The following is a 22,153-nucleotide window of genomic DNA, read 5'->3' as shown; positions in this document are numbered from 1 at the left end:
GTCAAATGTGCAAACGCAATAAAATTATACGTGCATTTTCAATGGAAAAGTTCAAAATGGGTCATTTGACCCGTTATGGTATGTTTAGTGTTAATAATAAAGGTTTCGACAAAAGAAAAAAAAAATTGTTTTTTAAATACTAAGGCACGGCACACATAAAAACGCGGGGCTGGTTGCATTTTCTACTTCTGCTACGCTTACGCTGTACCTGAACCTAAAACCTCTACACTGATACTGAGGTTTGTTGCTTCCTCTGTTTACCAGGTATTTGTACGAGTCTTGTATTTGCAAGATATCGCAAACGTGTAGATCCTGACCCCTTTTCGAACCCTAATTCCCCCCCCCCTCCCTTCTTTAAGTACTTTAATGATAGGTTTAAAACTGGAGCGCATAAATTAAAGGTTGTAAAGAAACGAAGGTAACCACTGTAAACATGAAATTTTCCCCCCTACACGTGAAAACATTTCTGCTATTTTATCTCTCACAGCACAATACGAAGGGGCTATATTAACATATAACATATTATATAACCGAATATCATTTCTATTTAGTTACGTAGGATGCACTGTGATTACACAGCCTACTTAAATTATACATCTATGCTTATAATATAATAAAACTAAACCTATTAATATAATAGGTAATATAACTCTATTTTTAATACGTTATAAAGATTCCAAATATAATAATACCTGTAGGACCTGTTTTAATAGCATTAAAAACAGAGAAATTGTTTTTACACACTGTTATAATTTCTTATTGAATAAATTTAAAGGCAGAGATCTGATAGAAAAACTTGTTGGTATATTGGTTGGTAAGAAGTGTATCCTTGAGTGGATTTATCATTCATTATGGAACGTCTCAGATGAAAAAAGTTGACTATAGTATATATTTATAATTCCATTTGGTTTTAAATTAATGTAGATTTATATATAGAGAATACGTTTACTTTTTTCCCCTAAAATACAGTCTCCTTACTCAGAGAAATATACATGTGTGAGGAATATGTGTGTTTTAAGAGGGTTTAAGGAAGAGAGAGAGAGATGGAGAGGGAGAGGGAGTGATTACAATAGAGGCAGGTAGTGAAGAGATTATTAGCGGAGGGAGAGAGGCGGCAGGATCAAACGGATCCCTCTTCATTGTCCTATTCGAGATTATTGTCTCTCTCTCTCTCTCTCTCCCGCCGCTCTTTTATAGTCCTCAATCAAAGAGCCAATGGTTCCTCCCCGACCAAGGACTCCTACGGCGAGGATCCTAAATCAACCCCACAAACCTCAGGTTCCTGGAAGTCTACGTCCCGCGGCAGGTGTGCCTTCCTATCCTTTGTCTGTCCGCTCCTTAATAGCTCGTGGCGGCCTCTCGGGAGAGAAAGGGGCCGAAAAGATCATTATCGGTGAAAAGGAGTTGTAACCAGTTCCTGGCGCTCTTCGGGAGAATATGGAACTGTTTCTTATTGTAACCAGTTCCTAGCGCTGTCTGGAGGAATGAGGAACTGTTCTTTTTTTTCCCCCTTGCTATTCTGAACTGTACTTGTATTACCGTTAGTAATGTCTGAAGCAACTTTTTTTTTTTATCATAGCTAAAGAAAAATAAAATATTTCTGTAATTACTATAGAGTGTATAATTATTCTTAAGTTGTACGACAATAATTCTTCTACCTTAGAAGATCCTGTAGTCTTTTTCAGATCCCTTGTAGTATCAGTAATGGTGGAATGAAAAGGCAACAAACATATAGGCTATTAAAGTGAAACATTAAAGAAGATTAAACAATAAATTCAATAAGTCCATGTTAAAGAGAGGTTAAATTTCTTGAATTAACTGAAAATCGAATTCTAATTATCGAGTTTTCTACGATGTAGGAATAAGGATAAAAATATAAATATTGTAAGTATATTTGTTAGCTATGTTTACAAAGGTGTAAGAAACAGAGAGTTATTAGTTAAACAATTGGTATAACTTTTTATTATCAACAAAGGAGAAAAGTGCAGCCGTGTATAGAAAAAAAGGAGGGGGCCACTTTCTTATGAAATGAAATTTTCTGAAACAAGTTCGAAGGTTTTTAGACCCCGAATACTACTTTTCCGACCGAATCTGCGTGTTCGTCAAATTCTAATCCATCCAAGTTCTGCAGTTTAATTTCATCTTAAATACATTGGTGAATAGGATTGCCTTCGAAATATCGTATTTTTCGAATAGTTGGAGTTTTGATTATCATGGATCTCTTTCGGTCCAAACGGAAGTCGGAATGTGTAAAGGTTGACTAAAATTGCCACAAACAGTCAAGATGCGCTGAAGAAAAACTTTTTATTTTTATAAATAATCCCGGAATAAACTTTGTCTACGCGATAATTAAAAGAGAATTGGTAGAACAAATTGTATATGTTTTCGTAAACATTAGTAGATTGCAAAACAATGAAGAAATGCATAAACAAAAATTTTTTTTTCTTATCTTTTAAGAGGTGAAAAAAATTATTTTAGTAAAACAAAAAACAATACGCGTATGTGTTCAAAAAAAGTAAACGGGACGAGATTTTGACGATTAAAACTTTTCGAGACACAATGTTTCTAACCAAATCGTAATTTATTAATTCAAAATTTTGAATCCCCTCTGATCTTTTTTCTTTTCGACGATATTTTCAACACAATGGTTTTGAATCAAAATCTTCCACTATTCGGCATGAAAACAAATTTAAAGTTAGTTTAATTAGTAATTGAAATATTTTTTTTAAAAATTTATTTGGATAAACATCGATTATTTTTATTCTTGATTTTATTTCCTATGGAGTTGTTTATTCTATATATATTAAGGATGGTGAGGAGAAAAGAAACTTCTTTTAGAATATTATTAATACTCTATATTTATCGTTTCGGGGTGTTTCCTATATTTCTACTATTCTATTATTCCTACAATTGTAACATTTAATATAACTTTTACTAAAAATTTAGGTATATAATTAAAACATATACTCAATTTTACCTTATAGTCAAATATATCCATTTCTTTTTTGAAATGTTGTCTTCATTATTACATAATTAAAAAATATAATACACCGTTATTTAAACAATAACATTCACTGTTGATACATTCATCTATCCCTTTAGTACATGTTAAGTTATTCAATGTATTACCTCTTTGGACATATCAATATGGCTGTGTACTGTTTGCTTATCTCCTTATTAATACATTTAATATTTATTAAGTTATTAAAATTTAATATCTAATAACTTTAGCTATTCGGTTTGAATATTATTGTTTTGAATAGAATTTAATTATTAAATGGTTTACTGATTCCATCTGTCTCTACTTATATGTTTAGCCTATTTATTATGTCTGCATTGTGTGTATATAAGTTTTTCTTTCAGTTTTGTAATATAAAGTATTGTTGATATTTTTGGTTATCTGGATTTCTTCTAAGATTCTTCTGTTCTTCTGTCATGTCTATTATGGTGGGGTTTTAAAAATTAAATTTATAGTTCGATTTTATTATTTTTAACATTTATATTTTTACTTTAATCTGCTCCAGAACACAAATTTATGTTGGTAGAAAAAACATGTCGATATCATTTTCAAAATTCTGAATATACAATAAAGCAGTTTTAAAGTGTATTTTTTTTCAATATAAAATCAACAAATAATTTTTTATCAGATTCGGTAATCACACACTGTGTACTCCAGAAGATGGTATATAGCAAGGTGAAAATTTTACTTAATTTTGTGAATTTTTAAAATTTATCATTTATTAAAAATTAACACTTTTTAAACGAACTAAAAATTTAAAAATTTTAAATTAAGTTTACCTCATCTTTAGGTTTTCAGTATAAGAAAATAAAAGGAATTAATAGTTTTTATTAAATAATTTTTTTTTATGCATTGATGCAATTTATAGGTATTAAAAAAAAATAAATTAAATGAAACTTGATATTTCGAGTTGCAAAAAATATCAATGCACCTATGTAATTAATTTTTAATTATGTTTAAATAAATAATTTAATTATAATCTTAAAATTTTTTCTTGAGACTGGTAATTTCTTAATAAATAATTCAAAGCACTATTCAATTATAGTCTCAAAACCTTTATTCCTTTTACACGTCCAACGTTTCGGCCAATTCGGCCATCTTCAGGGACTATCTACTCAATATCACTATGAAAACATATAATTTAACACTTTAAAAACTTCATTCAGGCTATTCTGCCCAGGTCAAAACATTTATATCTAATAAGTCAATTATCCATTAAAAACCATAGTCAAAATTATTTCTCTGCACACACTATTAATACACTTTTAATTTATCCCTTCACTTTTATTATAAAAGTGTATTAATAGTGTGTGCAGAGAAATAATTTTGACTATGGTTTTTAATGGATAATTGACTTATTAGATATAAATGTTTTGACCTGGGCAGAATAGCCTGAATGAAGTTTTTAAAGTGTTAAATTATATGTTTTTATAGTGATATTGAGTAGATTGTCCCTGAAGATGGCCGAATTGGCCGAAACGTTGGACGTGTAAAAGAAATAAAGGTTTTGAGACTATAATTAGATAGTGTTTTGAATTATTTATTAAGTAAATAATTTAATTTTTATCCATTTTAGTCTCAACACAATTTATTTTTCTTGTCTAATTACCTAATTAGTCAGTTTTCACATTAAAAACAAAAATTAAAATTCATTTATCACTGTCACTATTTGTTAAAATTTTATTACCTGTGTGATCACCATGATTAAATCATTTGGTTCCAAAATTGTATTAAGATTGTCTCTGAGGATGGCCGGATTGGCCGAAACGTCGGACCTGTAAGAAAAATAAATTGTGTTGAGATTAAAATGTATAAAAATTAAATTACTTATTTAAACAACATTAACCAGTCTCAAAAAAGTGTTTAATATTTTAAATTAATGCCACAGAAAAAAATATAATGATACGAATATTAAAGTTCATTTCTGAGCTTTCAAGGCCAAAAGGTGCTATTTTCTATTTTGTGGTATAGTTTTCTAAAATTAACAAATTATTTAAGACTTATGATGCATCATTTCGGGTTGACTTTTTTTTTTTTTTTATAGAGAATGAGCAATTTATTTTGATTAATTTGAAAGAAAATTAGTTGAAGGAACTAGTTGAAAGAACACCGATGTCATCTGAAGACGTAGAATTGTACGTTTATTAGGCTACTATACCCGCACAACCTGCCTGCAATGGGCAATGGTATAATTGATAAATTGCACTCCTTTTCACTCTTTTATTAATTTTACCATTTTTTTTATTACACATTTATATTACCAGTTTTTATTACTGTTATCTATTATGTATTTATTACTATTAAGTACCATTAGTAATGTCAAACTATATGTAGTTAAGTTGGTTTTGAATCAATTTATGTGCAAAAACAATGGGGGAGGGGAGGGCATTCATGATGTATTAAATGTTAAAAGCATTAACATAAGTATAGGATTGGGCCGCCCATAGCTCAATGGTTAAGACACAGTCTTACCTATTTGATGTCTATTGGCGGTGCTGGTTCGAATCCGGCCTGGGACGTTGACTTTTTTCATTGAGTGGCGGTCCCACAAAATGAAGAACTTTGACCACCAACCATGGGTATAGGCAGTATAGGACTCCTCTGGGAGTCTTGGCAAGAAAAAAAAAAACTATAGGATTGTGAGCTGCCAAATGTAAAGTTGATGATATGTGTTAAATGTTTAGCATCTCCTAGCGGATTTTCTTGGCAACTTGTTTTGTAACCTTTCTTTCCAAAACAACACAAATCAAACACGAACAATGAACAACTAACCTATCACAACTAAAGCAGACAAAATGGTGTTGAGCTCATCTGCTCTGTTGCGTGACGTCATCCTGCATTCAGCAGACCTAAACAACCATGTTAAGTGTTATATCGTTTTGACAAGCTAAAAGAAGAAAATATTTATCTATTTAATACAATTTTTTTTCATTTAACACACTTTATCGTGATAAACCAGAAACAAATATATGTGCGCACGAAATCATTAACTAATTTCAAATTTTGTACGACATAATTTATTAATATGGAGTATATTCACTTCTCAAAATTAAATTTTTTTTTTAAAAACGAAACTTTATATGTTTCTAAAACTAAGTATATTTCAAAATTTTAATTTTATATTAAAAATAGATGTTACTGAGTATCATTTATTTATTTTTATAAATAAATAAATATGTGCACGAAGTCAGTAATTTCAAATCTCGTACCATTTAATTTATAAATAAGGAGTATTCTTATGGAGTATTCACTTCTAAAAATTAAAGATTTTTTTTTTAAATTAATGCATTTTTTCGAGATCCCTTTCAATTGTACCAAATAATCGAGACTAGAGCGTAGAATTCAGGCAAGCTGGTTGGTACAAATGAATCCAAATACGTTCTACATGCATGCATAATTGGAACTAATGAGTTTGGAAAATGGTGTAGATGTACGCCTAGCTTTGTGTTATGAGGTTATAACGGACGGAATTTTACTTTAAAGCATCCACATGTTACTTTTAGCTGTCTTACCGGTGATGCGGCGAGAGGGATGCGTTGGGATCTCTTGAGCTCTGCTCTACCCCTCACACGTGGGGGATAGAGAGGGCTCAGGGATCCTCAGGTCGATTCTGTAAATATTGTATATATTATTTTATCATTATGTTATTTTATTTATTTTTCATACAGATAGGTCTGATTACGTTCATTTGTCTATTCTTTTGTTTGTATATATTTTAAGAGGTTGTTTTTTTTTTTTTTTTTTACTTATTTATTTTATTTTTATTTTAGTATGTATGAGATCATTCATCAATATTACCTATTGCCCACAACTGTGTGGCAGATTGTAATATCTATCAATAAATAAATCTATCAATTTAAAAAAAAAAAAAACTTTTAGCTGTGCTTGCTACGACATGATGTGCCATAGCTTACTAGATCACTAGATGCAACTATTCCATTAGCCTTTGAAATAAAAAATATTTAGTAATGAAAGTGTAAGAATTTACTATTATATTGTATTTTTCTCCACTTTTAATTATTACATACACAAGAACTGGTTATAGTTATAAGTTAATAGTATAATTTCTTGTAATTTTTCTTTCAACATGGCCGAGTTCATCTTTATAAAATAAGAAGACGGCCAGAATGATGTAAGAGAAGGAAGAGCGTGAGCTATGTTATAGAAGAGGCTAATATAAAGCAGGCCGTGGAGAGGACACAAAGAGGTCGGAGGATGAAAGAGCCGCTATCGCTCCGCTGGGATCTCGCTGCTGATTTGGCTCCCTACGGTTCACTTCCCATTAATCTAATCCTAACAGCCTTCTAATTCTAATCTTGTTTATTTCCGACCGCTTGCTCAGCTCATTCCTTCTCTACGCTCTTCTCTTGTAAGAGTATTGCTTCTAAGTAGTCACACATATGTCTTATTTAATTAACTATTCTCAGAGGGGTGAGTGGTTAGCATCGATGGTAGGATATCCTTGCCTTCATTCAAGTTCGTGTCGCCATAGAAGTTTATTTGTTTTTATCATGGTTCTTTATGCTTGTATGTTCTCTTGGCCTTTGTCGGCTATAACATTCGATTTTTATTATAAAAAGGAACTAAGTAAATATAGGCTAAATAAAAGGAAAAGTAAATATCAACAAAGTTGGTGGAAGATGATAAAAATCCATAGAAATATTACATAACCTATAAATTCAACTTGTTAATTTAATTACCTAAACATATAATGTCTTTATAAATATATATCTCTGCTATTTTAAATAAACTGCTAAAGTTGATTAACAATACTTAAAACAATGTTTTTACTCTAAATCTGTAGGCAATTCTAAAACAATGGACTGAACACAAACGTGTGGAATCAACATCCTTTGATTTGTGCCCAAAAGCTGACACTCGACGGGGCCAAAAATTAAGGCCAGCTTGTACCAACCAAGCCAAATAATCCACCCTCACGCTTGCGCATGCGCGACTTGATAAATGGGGCAGCGTCTATTAGCAAATGTTAATACTTATATTACTATCCAAAAAAGGTTCAAAAAAAAAAAAAGTGAGTTTATAATGGCCGGTTATACAGAATTGCAGGTTTTTATTTTGACCATGAAGAATTTACTTATGGAGTGAAATTTTTTAGCGATTGCAGGACCAATTGCAGCCAATGTCATAGTACAAGTTGTACAAGAGTTACTGTCATGACAGTTTTCCCTTTTACACTATGCCTGGCATGAAGTTGATAGTTCATGTAATGGTAGTGAAGCTAGTGTCATATTCACTTTCACTAAACTTTAATTTAACGGTTACTAAACTTTAATGCTTATCGATCAACAGATGTATAATGTGTAAAATGGCGGTTGTAAAATGAACCAAATTATTATTTTTAATACCTATGTCTTTTGTTTTTTTTCTAGGAGATCATCGGTGATGTTATACGACATGGAAGAAGAAAGAAAAAGGTGAAGACTGGCCATGGGCGAGGGAAAAAGAGGCACCGGTTAAAAAATGCATCGACGCGACGCTTTGTCGAAAAGCAATATTTAGTACAAAATCGGACAATAGCTCTTCTTGGTAAGAAATTTTATTTAATTTGTATCTTACATATTTATTAAATTCTTACCCATCATACTTAAACGTATATTACAATAGCCCAAGAGGAGAAAAAAGTAAGTTACTTTACAATTAGAAAATGGCGGCTGTTTCAAAAAGTTAAAACAAAATTATTTTTCATTCGGAGCTCTGTATCTTAAAAACTACCAACAACACCAGAAAACCTAAGAGAACATCATTTAAAGTAGAGTAAATTTTCGAAAGTATGAACCCTAATAAAACTTTTTACATTGAATAGTCCACAAGATACATTTTTTTAAAAACCAATATTTCTTAAAAAATCGGTTGTTGGTGAATTTATTATGGGAAATCTATATCTCAGGAACTATGAGTCGTACAGATGTCTATTAATTTAATATGCTATTAAGTAGTTTATACGTTTATTTTCGTAGAAGTAGTTGTTTTTATGATATTTACCAAAATAAATTGATTTCTAGTTGTTGAGACAAAATTTCATATTCATATGGAAATATCATATAAACTACTACTCCTACGAGAATAAACTACTTTATATTACATTAAACTAGCTTTAATATGAGTGATAATATCCATCTGGGCCCTGTTTCATAATGAAAGCTAATAGTATTAGTTCATAGTACAAGTGTAGAAACTAATGTGGTAATAATACTAATATCTCTCGAGCTCTGCTCTACCTCTCACACGTGGGGGATAGAGTGGGCTCAGGGATCCTCAGGTCGATTCTGTAAATATTGTATATATTATTTTATCATTATGTTATTTTATTTATTTTTCATACAGATAGGTCTGATTACGTTCATTTGTCTATTCTTTTGTTTGTATATATTTTAAGAGGTTGTTTTTTTTTTTTTTTTTTACTTATTTATTTTATTTTAATTTTAGTATGTATGAGATCATTCATCAATATTACCTATTGCCCACAACTGTGTGGCAGATTGTAATATCTATCAATAAATAAATCTAATTCAGATTAATGATTGGAGGAGTTTGTCGGGGGGTGCGGTCAGCAAAGAACAACATTAATAAACAAAACCATATTTATTTATTTTATGCCGACGTTTCAGTAGCAGTTGCAGTCCTACCTTCTGCGCCACAACCCCTGATGATGACCTGAAACTCAGGTCGTAACCTCGGCATAAAATAAATAAATATAGTTTTGTTCATTTATGTTGTTCTTTGCTGACCGCACCCCCCGACAAACTTCTCCAATACATAGTTTTCATTAAAGTAATCAAAAATTGGGTGACAACTTTATTCATCTGCGTTAGTCGCCGCGGTTAGGTTGACCTGAAGCCGATAGCACTGTTTGTTAAGTACGGTGTCTTCAGATTAGAGTGTTTATTTTCTTAACGCCTTTGGGTCATCAAAACTAATAAACAACAAATTATTTATTATATCATTGAATTTAGTATTTGAAAAATAACAAAGGGATAGTCTCCTGTAGGTAGTTTTTCTAGAATTAAAACAAAGGCTTTGAAACGCATGAAAGGTTAAAGGTGGAATTCTATGAGAGGTAGAAACTATGACCCTAAAAAAAAAAAAAAAAAAAAAAAAAGAAACTAGACATCCATAAATTGTTCTGTTAACAAAAAGTTTACGGTTTAAGGAAATTAGTTCCTGAATGGCGAAGAGTAGACCATAAATACTTTCTCCGCGCATTGGAACCGTACGTTATTTTCTATGAAGTTTCTAGAATTTTTTTTCCCGCACGAAGTGAGGTATTCAGAGGGCCTACCTTGAACCCTTTCGTTGTTCCTTTCCAGAGAAATTTCTGAGAAAAGGGAATGCCTACTTCTGTGTATCCACATCGTATAACGGATAATTATAATATAGTCAGTTCCCACTTTACGTCGCTCGAAGTTAGGTAAGAAAGCATAATTATCGAACAAAGCGGTTAAAAAATCAATCTATTAAATCGATTTTTTTTTAAATATTTATTTATTGCTATTTACAACTGTACATTATAATACATTTAGTAAATCTGATCTAAGTTAGATTGGAGTGTTACAGGCGTGTAGAGAAACTACCCATTGGTAGCACTCTAATGACATTTTACATTAGCTGGTCTCTGAGACCATCTTCTTTTCAGGTGCCTCGGAGGATTGTCAGGAATGGAAGAGGATCCAAGATTAGAAACTAGGGGGTTTGAGTGGTTAGAGAGTTTATAATGGAAGGAGTGACATCTGGTTCGGGCCAGATCGGTTACATAAGGAACATTAAGGTCTTTATGTATGATTTTATTTGTGACAAAGTAAGGAGCGTTGAGGATTTTACGAAGGATTTTTGATTGTAAGGATTGAATACGAGAGGAATTGGAAGGTTTAGTGGAGCCCCAAAGCTCAACTCCATATTTCCAGATTGGCCTTATTACAGTCATGTAGATCTTTTGTAATGTGTTGGAAGTTTAGACCGTTTATCTAGTAAGTGCTGTAATAGTCGAAATCGACGTGCAGTTTCCTGTCTTTTCAGTCTGGTGTGAGGATTCCAGGTTAATCGCTTGTCCAAATGTAGCCCAAGGTAGCGGATCTGTTCGACAGGAATAAATGGGGTATTATTTCAATTCAATACAATTCAGAGTTGTTTTTTTTTCCGATCCCTCTAAAACAGAAAAAAAAATTAAATTAATAGGCTGCATTGCGTATGGTTACGTAATTGAGATCGGATATTACCTTTTTCTACCATAGGTACTTGAAGGTATACGGTGAAATACTTATCTGATGTTTTGATGTGTCCGTTCCATGGGAATACGACTAGAAAATAGTTGGAGGTGAGGGACCTCCTTGTGGTAGTTAAAAAGAGAGTAGAAAATAAAACAAATAGTAGTTATAGATGAACGATAATGGTAAATAAAAAAAGTCAGAAATCGAAAAATAGTAGGAGAGGGAGAGGGGATGCAAGATATGAAAGGAGTTAAGGGGTAATGTTTACAGGGTTTTGGAGCCCTTCCTGCCCTGCCACCTCGCAGGAATGGGGGGAGGGGGGGTGCGCAGACTGATCGGAAGAATCAGAGTTTTCCCAAACACAATTAGATATATACATGCATTTTAGTATGTAATACGCAGTGATGTTATTTATTTAGTTCCAGAGCCATTGCAAAATGTGTCATCCGTTTGGTATTTTATAAAGGAACGTAATAAAAATTCAACTAACTCGAGTAAATTCAAATAGCTATTGTATGATTTGCTGGAGGTATATCTCTCTATTATATAAAAACGTTTTTAGTGATGACCATATATTTTATTTTACTTCATGAGTGGCGCTCTCTTTTAGGGCAGCTATGAAGTTGTTAGTTCTTTTGCTAGCTCATAGATGGCGTCGCTACAGTACTCTCTTCCTAGATGTCTTTGTTATTAAAAAAAGTTTTTTGATTTATTTCATCAGAACATCAAATAATTCTTGCAGAGTTTCACTAAAATTGAGTACTTGTATACATTTTTCTTTTTTTTTTATTTAATTTTTTAAAGGCATCCAACCACTTGGATCATTATTGCCGTAATTTCATAATTCTCAAAGAATAGTCTACTAATTCTAGACTTTTAATCTGCACTCACTACCACACACTGAACAGGGCAAGGGTCCGGATTCATGGCCACTATTATATAAAAATGTATAACTATTAAAACATGGGAACCACTGGGAAAATTTTATTAATGTTTATAGTAAAATGTGGAGTGATTGAGAAACTTGGTCACTTTGAGGGAGTCATATACTCTGCATTCAGTTAAAGTGTGTTTAATGGTAAGTTCTGCAAGTCTGCCATACAGGTGAAGAATTGCGGGCCATAAGATACTATACTATCATAAGATACTAAATTTGTTATTTCTGTTGATAACCCAAAGATAGTCTTTTGAGGTTCTCTAATCTGGAGGTCCTCAAAGTACCAGACCCCAATGTAGTTAAGATGACCCTGGTTATTCTATACATTTCAATAAATAAAATAACTGCTATTTTATAATTTCTTAAGCAATAAGTAATTTTGCAATGAATTGTACATGTAGTTTTACCTCTTATGTTTTCCATGAGGCCAGGCGACGAGGTGCAGAAAATCTTACTCAACACCAGAACATTAACAGTGAATCTTCCATATTCAGAGGGTAACGAGACAGGATTTTCGATGCTAGAGAAGGACACAGGTGCAGAGACTGTCTACAATTCGACCAACGTTGTGATAGGCCTCAAGATCAGCCAAGCCAGAGAGGATACTCCGGAAGAACCGAGGTTGGAGGACAAAGCCGACTACGATTTCGATATAAACCTATTCACAGACGAATTGCAGATAAACTTCGGTGCAGCCGTTTCCAAACTGATTGGAGCAGTTTCTGGCCCATCTAAAGCTCACCTCGAGAACAGCACACCTTGTGAAAAGGTATTTTTAATTTGTTGACTAATTTTATAGTTATTAATGTATCAGTATAGCTTGAAAAGTTAACAGAGAACCCTGTCGGTGGAAGTGTGATGCTCAAGGAGGGAAACCTTTCCTCCACTCATTAACCTGACTGGTATCATATTAATCAGCCACCATCTTGAATTTTTTTGTCAATATTTTGGTTTGTTTTATATTCTTTCAACTGCGTAGACTAGTAATTTAAGAAAAGTATTATTACTACAAACACAAAGCAACTAAATGTCTAATTTTTAGAAAGTAGTATTATAAACGAGGAAGCGTGGTGGCACCGTGGTAAGGCACAATGCTACTAACATAAGGACCTGGGGTCGAATCCGGTTGGGCAGAAAATTGTTTTCTGTTATACTGTTGGCCTGAGTAGACCCTGTGACCTCATGGCGTTCACCCAGCTTCATAAATTGGGTCCCCTTAATTGGGTAAAAATCTGACAGTCAAGCGTGATTCTGACTGAATCACCTCCTTGCACAACCATTGTTCTAGTAACAGTACTTCCTTACAAAGTATTAAACCTCTGACCCTTTATGGGTTGTAGTGGTACAGATTTTAATTTTTTTTTAGTATTTAAAATAAAGGGTCAAATTAAGAATGATTTTTCAACTAAGAACAAATCGTTTTATTTAGTTAGTTTTTTTTTTCTTGTTGAGGTGCTTAAATGATAATAAATGTCTGAATTAACTTTTTCAATAGTGTCTGCATTAGTTCAATTTGAAAATTCTTAGTATTTTTTTTTTAAATATAAGAATAAATTTATAAAGAATTTTATAAATATAAGAAGTTATAAACTATTTGTTCTTTTTTTTTACCGCAACCCTGACCATCTTCTTATATTTAAATTTTTATGGTCAGCTGTATATACATATATATATATATATATTTTTTTTTTTGTAATTCTAATTTATTATTACTATTATTATATTTTAGATTTGAAGAATTGGTGATTTAACTCATTATTGTTAATTTTATTTCTTTTTTTAGTTACTAGATTGTAGAAAGCACTTGCAAGATATATTTCTTGGCCCTCTTCCTTCATGTCCTTGCAATTATCCAACAAGTATTTTTTATGAAGATAAAATTTGGGATGAACCGCAGAAACGGTGAGTATTCTTTATTTTGTGAACTATTTATTTTTTATTTATTGATTTCTGTTGCATAGTTAATCTAACTTTTCAATATAGCTTATTATATCTCTCCTGAAATAGCTAAATTTTATTTGTAATTTAAATTATAAACTAGATTTCATTAGTTCAACAAATTCTGAACTGTTATCCAAGTTTCTCTGAATAAATTGTCGAAGTAGATGTGAATAACTAATTATTTCTGACTCCAATAGAAGATGAGCGATAATCTACATCAGAAGGGCTCGACAATGCTTGTTGAGTTGGTTAGGTAGCTGCTAGCTGGTAAGGAGACAAATTGACTGGATGAGGTTTACGGGAACTAGCCGTAAACCCTCACAGGATGGAAATTACACTCCGTGGGGTACCATCCTACAGTTGAGGAGGGGATGACATGTCTTACAGGAACTAGCTATGGGTCCTTATGATAAGAAGAAAAGGTTTAGGAAGGAGAAAAGATACAGAGAAGGCAGAGTGAAATAAAAGTCCAATATACATTCCAAAAATAGCTCTAGAATGTACTGCTCCATTTTATTAATCGCTGCCTCTTAAGGAGGTGATTCCCGAATGGGGATATTCAAACTTTGATTTGGCTAGTTTTTGATTAGTTAACTCTCTGGGCTATTAAATTCTATTAAGAGATTAGTTACTTTTTAATGGATTAGAAGATTCTACTGTAATCTTTATTAATTTAAATAATACGATTAACTTATTTACTAGAAATAGAATAGATATTTATATGCAATATTTGCAGGATGATCGTAGTGGTTCATGTGTGAACAGCTAGATAGCGCCAGATGGCTCATAACTAGCGGTGTCCAATATGTAGTAATGGGGTTGCTTCAACCGTTAAAATAGAAAGCTCAAAGCATCTTTTGAGTAGGAATTTATAATTCATGCTTGCCTGGGTCAATTATACTTTACTTTGTGGTAATTGCTATTTTTATATGAAAGGAAGTGTTAACATGATTTATATCACTGAGTGTATTATTTCATGTGACTGATATCTGTCCTATAATTAATATTACAACATTGACAAAGTATGATAGTGTTTGCCTACATGTTGATACTAAAACTAACCTTGCAAACAGTTCAACTTAGTGACTGAATGACAATAATTGATGATTAAATTAAACAAACAACTGTCACCATGTTTAATTAACAAAAAGTAAACATTCAAATTCATAAGTTCTTAAAATAGTATAGGTTAGTATTATGAGGTGCAACAATTCACTTAACATGCATCTCTATATGCCAGATAGTTGTAGCATATCTGAACATAGTTAATATACTACCTACTACCAAGCAAGTCTTGATAGTAAACCAGTACTGTCATGACTGCAAATGTTATAGTTGCGTGACAGTAGTGGCTGCTACAGCTTTCAAAACTTAGGGTACCTGCTGGTTGAGCTTATTGAAAGGCCGAGAGACCTAAAATACTATTTAAGTTGGTTTGGGGTAAGTTCAGTTGATATTTATTTTGTTATGTTCTTGTGAAAAGAATCTTTACATTTCCACTCAGGGTTAATTTACACATGAAAAAAATTAATGTTTTGATTTAATCAGACATATCTAACATTATAATTCAATAAATAAACAAATTAATTTTAGGTTTTATCGATGGAAAGATGCAAGCGGGGATAGCGAAAGACTACATATTTACAAGCCAAATGCTGAATATTGCATCCGGTCTCTTTTAGCACATGGAAGCACTTCTTTGGCTGCGCAACATTGTTGTTACAACAGGTAAGGAATGAAAATTTTTAAAAAATGATATTTTCTTAAAAAATAAATTAGTTTAAAACACATATAATGCGGTAAGACTTCTGTATCATAAATTAATAATAAAAGTAACACCTTATTAATCACTTTCTTTGTATTATATGAAAATATTAAACAATGCTCATTCGCATAACTTAAGTTTTCAGTGATTCAGTGTTATTGCCCCATATTCAGGGGAAACTACAATATTTCAACTGGGGTTATTATAATATTTTTATATTTAGTTGCTGACATATCCAAAACTGACCATATTACTCCTATTTTCTTCATTCATAATTCGTCATATAAACTATTTTGTAATACTTTAAAATGATTTTAATTGTATAAAATCATAGCTATTAGGATTATTTATAAAAAAACTCACAATATTGTCCTTGATATTCTTAATAGCTATTACTTTATAAAATCAAAATGGTTTTAAAATATAACAAAATAGTTTATACAGATTATGTATGAAAAAATGGAAGTAACATGGTAAATTCTTATGTTAACAAATTCATATTCAGAATCTAGTTATCTATCTATCAATTATTATCTTATAAATCAGGTATCTATCTATCAGTTATTATCTTGTGGATCAGGTATCTATCTATCTATTATTATATGGATTAGTTATCCATCTATCAGTTATTATCTTGTGGATCAGTTATCTATCTATCAGTTATTATCTTGTGGATCTATTATCTGTCCATCTATCAGTTATTATCTTATGGATTAGTTATATATTTATCCATCAGTTATTATCTTATGGATCAGTTATCTATCTATCTATCAGTTATTATCTTATGGATTAGTTATTTATTTATCTATCAGTTATTATCTTTTGGATCATTTATTCCTGAAATGTTGGTGTGCATCAAGTATCGTTTAATGCCAATTAAAGGAAGTACATATGTAATAATAAGTCACTTTTTATTTTAAAATTATTTGATAACATTAATTTAAATTTTTCAATTATTTTATAAACTCAATGTATTTTAATATCTCTTTCAGGCAGAGGAAATTGATAACTAGGGGATCAGGAGCTGGAAATCCAAATTTTGTTTCACCAGATATATCACGGAGCTTGCATGAAAAAATAGATTTATTACCATGGAAGCTTTGCAAGGGAGATTTCATAAGGTGTGTGAAATATTTTCTTCATTATTTCAAAAATTGATTATTTTTTAAGGGTCACTATTAAATATAGTTAAAATAATTTATCAATACATAAACACTCTTTAATGACTAATGCATAACATATTGTTTTTTCCTGGCAGCTTGTTTAATATTATTTAACGTATGCAACTGCCACATTAAAACAACTATTCTGAATTTTATATCTTCATTTACTTGTGACTTTTTAAAAGAAAATTAATTTATTTTGAAGGGATATTTGAAATCTGAATATATTTCATATACATACATATATATTTCATGAATATATTTGAATTTTATACTTTTGATATATCTAAGAGTTGATGGATGATTGTATAGTAAATTAGAATTGTAGATTGTCAGGAAATCAGTCTTGAAAAACAAAAATAAAGTTTTAAGTTTTTATTATCAACTGACATGTAATAAAGGCGGATCCACATGTTGCCACTACTTGCCACGAATCGGAGGCTTGTTCAAATGCTCGGTAAACAAAGAACGGACTATCCACATGTCAGTGTTATTCAGAGAGGCAAGCATGCCGGACGTACTAATGGTTTCAGCCATTGCACTGGGATTATATTATTTTTATTACAAAAAAAAGGAAATTAAATATAAATAAATAAGATTAAATATAAAACTTATTATAAAAAGTACCAACAAACACCTTTAACCTCTTTAACAGCTCTCAGTTGCAACTAGACAAAGAACAATGGTGGAGATGCTACACGAGCGCTCTCACGAACCCCTTTGATCTGTGTCCAAAAAACCGACTCTCGACGGATCGGCAACGAGCCTAGGCCAACCGAGCCAAGCCACCCATCCACATGCTCGCTCGCGTATGTCTGAGTTCGCCATGGCTTGGCCAACATGTAGAGGCCCCTTAAAGCCATTGTCAGGACAGGCAATATGTCACAGGAACTTACACAAGCACTGCCCTCAAAATTAAAAGGTTTGTTGCCCCTCAAGTTCCCGTGACATGTTTTATGTTGAACACGGCCAACTGAAGATGGCATGACATATACTGTCCAAAATGCTTGCTTGTAATAAAAACTTATTGTTTTGTTTTTGAGAGGTCAACATGACCGGTCAGATGACAATCCTGATGTCTATATTGTTATTATTTTATGCTATATTATTTTTTATATTTATACTATTGATAAATTTAGTTTTAGTTAGCCTTAAAATTAAAATGTTTTAAATTTCATCTTAAATATAAAATTTAATTTTTAAGTTTAACTTTAGTTAACAATTTTTTATGCAAACCCTTTCCAACTACCAAAAACTACAAAAAAAAAAATTTAAATACTCTAAAAGGCACTTTACTCAAATTCGTATACAAATTTTAAAACCTCTAAATAAATTCAGAAGTGCTGTAGAGGTGGGAAAAAACATTGGGATTTGACTGAAATTAACCACCACTTTTATGGTATTGTTCTGCTGATACCATATTCATTTTGGATTTATTAATTTTTGGGAGAAATATGACAAAAATAATCAAAGTATTGTTAAAGTTCTACAAATATACTGAGTTTCGTTAATATGGGTATCATTCCCATTAAGTTTACTTGTTAGTAATAATTTAACTTCAGTTTATTCTAATAAATTTATTTCTGAATTTTTAAAATCCAGTTAACTAAATTAATTAATTACTACAGCTTCACTAACTTGGAGACAATTTATTTCTTGAGTATAATTAAAATTTCTTGTACAAGTCTAGTATGTATAACATTAATACTAATAATTTTCTTTTTTATTCAGATACAACAAGATGAGGCCTCCGAATAATGGCAACATGTGCGAAGAAAATCCAAAGAACGAAGAATATGAAAAACAAGTTCGACTTGCATCATTCTACTAATTATAATACAAAGACAAATAACAAACCACACAAGCTACGATGTACAAATTTCAAGAGTTACCTATGTTGTGCTTTTGTAAATATTTATTTATAATATATATTAATTTATTTATTTTGTTATTTATTATCTATTCACTTTGAAAATCCTTAAAGCCTATGAAATTATGTTAGTTATGAAAAATAAAATTTTTTAAATATTTAAAAAAAATTGATTTATTAAAAAATTATAAATAATGACAAATATACATAGAAATTTATAAACATAATATATATACATTCATTGCTCAGTATTTTGGCTTTCTCTATAGTTTACAAATATGAACACATTCAAGGGTAATATTAACAGTCTTCCATAAAGGCCACATTATTTATAATGGTCAAGTAAGCAATCTTATATGGCATTTATGTAATTTTTTATAGGATCAACCAACTGGAAAAAAAAGTGAATGGACACAAAATAAATCTTATTAGACTAAAAAAAAAAAATAAATAAATAAATAAAAAGGGATCATGTCAGTTTTAAGTCAAAGTTACTCTTCATAAAGTGAGAAAAATATATTTTTAATAAGTGCTTCAAAACAAAACAAATTACTTTGAAAACTAAAAATCTGCAAAAACTCAAAATATGACAAAATCCCTCTTGGTGCAAAGTGATCTAATAACATCTTTAACAAAGTGAAATATAATTTGAACATTTTTTTCCTGCAATGTGAAATAATTAATGTTCATGAGATGTTACAAATGTTGATATTATTGCACATAAGTATCATTTAAATTTTCTTATTTCTTGTAATACTTATCAGTTCATGAAATTATACAAAAAATTATTTGTTGGCATCAAATTATAATTAAGTTCTATTGAATTTAAATTAAATAAAACTGATGTAATAAGATTATTAAGAAAATATTACACATGATCAAATATTCCTTTATAAAATGGAACTAGTAGCAACCTCCATTACAAAAGTTCATGGGTGTTCTTGAAATCAAGAACTTTTCAAAGAATCGATGATGTTCATAGTTAAACACCCATCTTCTTCGCCTAATCAGTCATAAAATTAGTTTAAAGCTTCAACATCATATAATTTCGAACTTAATAAATTTCTAAAAATCAAAGCTTTTGCTTAGGCCCTAGGAATTCAGATTAACATTAGTGGACAGTAATATGCTTTTTATGTACATTTCTTACCTTAACTAAATAATTAAATTTCTGAATTTAATTCTTAGTCCATTTTCGGAATTGAGTATTTTATAAAATAGCAAAATAATCAGAGAAGGAAAAAAATTCATGCTATATACTTATCAATTAACCATATTGCACAAAGGATGAGTTAAAAAGACAATAAACAAGAAATCCAACTTTACCAGAATCATTCAGAACTAAATCAGGTCAATGCCACCTGCATCAAATGTAAGGCATAATAATTACAAGAGGAATAAAATAATGAATATTTAAATTTTTATACAAAGAAAAATAAAATTTAAAATAAATTTAAAATAAAATTTATTTTATGTTTTTGACTTTAGGAATATTAAATATTAAAAATTATTACTAACTCGGTATAAAATATCAATGAGGCATGTAGCTAGGTTATGCCTAGGAGACATGGCCATTATCACAAGTTGGATGCCAATACTTTAGCAATATTTAAGAGAAATTTTTTTATTAAAATGGATGTTTTGAGCTAAACAAGTTTCTCTTTAATCTGCAATGATATTAATTTCACTTTTAACGATTAAAAAAATTATAGTTCCTGTGATGCTATAAAAAATATTAAAGAATGACTTTAATTTAAAGGACTTGTTTTTTTACTTAATAAATATTTTCTTCTTCTTTTTAAAAAAATTTAGCAAAATAAATTGTACTTAAATTGCAAACCACTTCAGAGTTATTATAGTGATTATTATATATAGTGAAATTGGAGGAGCAGAAATGAGAAAGAAAAATAGGAATGAATGAAACATTTGTATTTGTTGTACAGACCGAAATGGATTGTAAAAGGAAACTGTAGGGGTGAAAAAAATTGTTTATTATATCCTATTATTGTATCTCTTTTTTTTTTTTCTGATTATACCATGTATGTGTAATTTATATATGTCCGATTACGGGTTGATAAGTATGCTGTGTGAGATAGCAACCTAATGTATTTAGGCAGCATAGATAAATAAAGTATTTCTCTCTCTCTAATTCAGCAGGATTCTTAACTGTCGTTCTAAAATCAACAAATTTAAACATTATCTTTATAAAACAAAAAAAAAAGTGGCTAAATACATCTTATATCTTTTAAACAAAATCTATCAATAATGGTACTACTTCAGTTAAACAATGCATTATATACTTATACATTAATACTTGGTTTTCATACACTATTTTATATACACATATAAATACAGGGTGTTTGATTTTAACATACACCAGACCATTATTATCTTGCTATGATGTATGCTAAAATGAATTAATCTCTTTATATAAATACATAAATTTAAGTGCCTGTGTGATGCTTTTCACAGTCTTTTTTATACACATTGTCAAAGTGTATAATGAATTTAAAAAAATTAAATCTAATATATATATTTACACATTTACAAATATCTATGCAACAGCTATAAAATTTCATATTTACAAACATATATTACATTTAAAATAATATACACAAAATTATTTATTTACAATAACCAAAACCTGAAAGGCTAAAAATAACTAATATTGAAAATATCACATTTAAAGCATTGGTTTCAAAATAATGTAATTAAAAAGACTATGAACTAAATCTGCAATAATATAAAGACTACTTCTTATAAACCAGAGCTGAAAACTCTTGAGATCATATCATCTTTGTCCTATGTAAATACTTTAACTTGAAGCGAATAACATATTTATGTATGAAGTTAATTTATTCGGGAACAATAGCCTTCTTATAATTTAATTATTTTGTCAAATTTTCCTTAAATATAGTAAATTCTCTCTTTTCTGGTATTTATTGGTTTGAAATAAATGAAAACAATATGAAACACCATTTCAGTCACTTTAGTTGTTATTAAATTGGTTTATAATTTCTTCAATTCTTTTAATTTAAATATATTTTCAGCCTTAAAATACTGAGTGCACCAGAAAACCTCGGGCCGATTCTACATCTTAATTGTGGCAATAAGTCACATTTAACTACCTATTTTCCATTCATGAATAATCATCCACCATGGACCTTCCAACGTCCTAAAACTGTTCTAGACCTGTCCAAATACTTGAAAAATAATACGGAACCAATTGAATA

At 30.4% G+C, this 22,153-nt stretch overlaps 1 protein-coding gene across 1 annotated transcript in view; it reads left to right on the top strand.

The window, feature by feature from the left end:
* Nucleotides 1-19,033, top strand: part of LOC106680502 (uncharacterized) — a 52,759-nt gene extending 33,726 nt beyond the window's left edge. Inside the window, exons 2-7 of the mRNA XM_014420297.3 lie at nucleotides 8,410-8,566; nucleotides 12,613-12,950; nucleotides 13,965-14,083; nucleotides 15,716-15,850; nucleotides 16,880-17,008; nucleotides 18,782-19,033. Of these exons, the coding sequence (XP_014275783.1) occupies nucleotides 8,410-8,566; nucleotides 12,613-12,950; nucleotides 13,965-14,083; nucleotides 15,716-15,850; nucleotides 16,880-17,008; nucleotides 18,782-18,881 (978 nt within the window). The 3' untranslated portion in view covers nucleotides 18,882-19,033. The remainder of the gene's footprint in view (nucleotides 1-8,409; nucleotides 8,567-12,612; nucleotides 12,951-13,964; nucleotides 14,084-15,715; nucleotides 15,851-16,879; nucleotides 17,009-18,781) is intronic.
* The last annotated feature ends 3,120 nt before the right edge of the window (nucleotides 19,034-22,153 follow it).

This window comes from Halyomorpha halys, unplaced genomic scaffold (genome assembly GCF_000696795.3).
Source record: "Halyomorpha halys isolate HHAL.00 unplaced genomic scaffold, Hhal_1.1 Scaffold2.1, whole genome shotgun sequence".
Taxonomy (NCBI): domain Eukaryota; kingdom Metazoa; phylum Arthropoda; class Insecta; order Hemiptera; family Pentatomidae; genus Halyomorpha; species Halyomorpha halys.
Note: the sequence above shows the minus strand (reverse complement) of the source record. Positions and strands in the feature narration are given on the sequence as shown.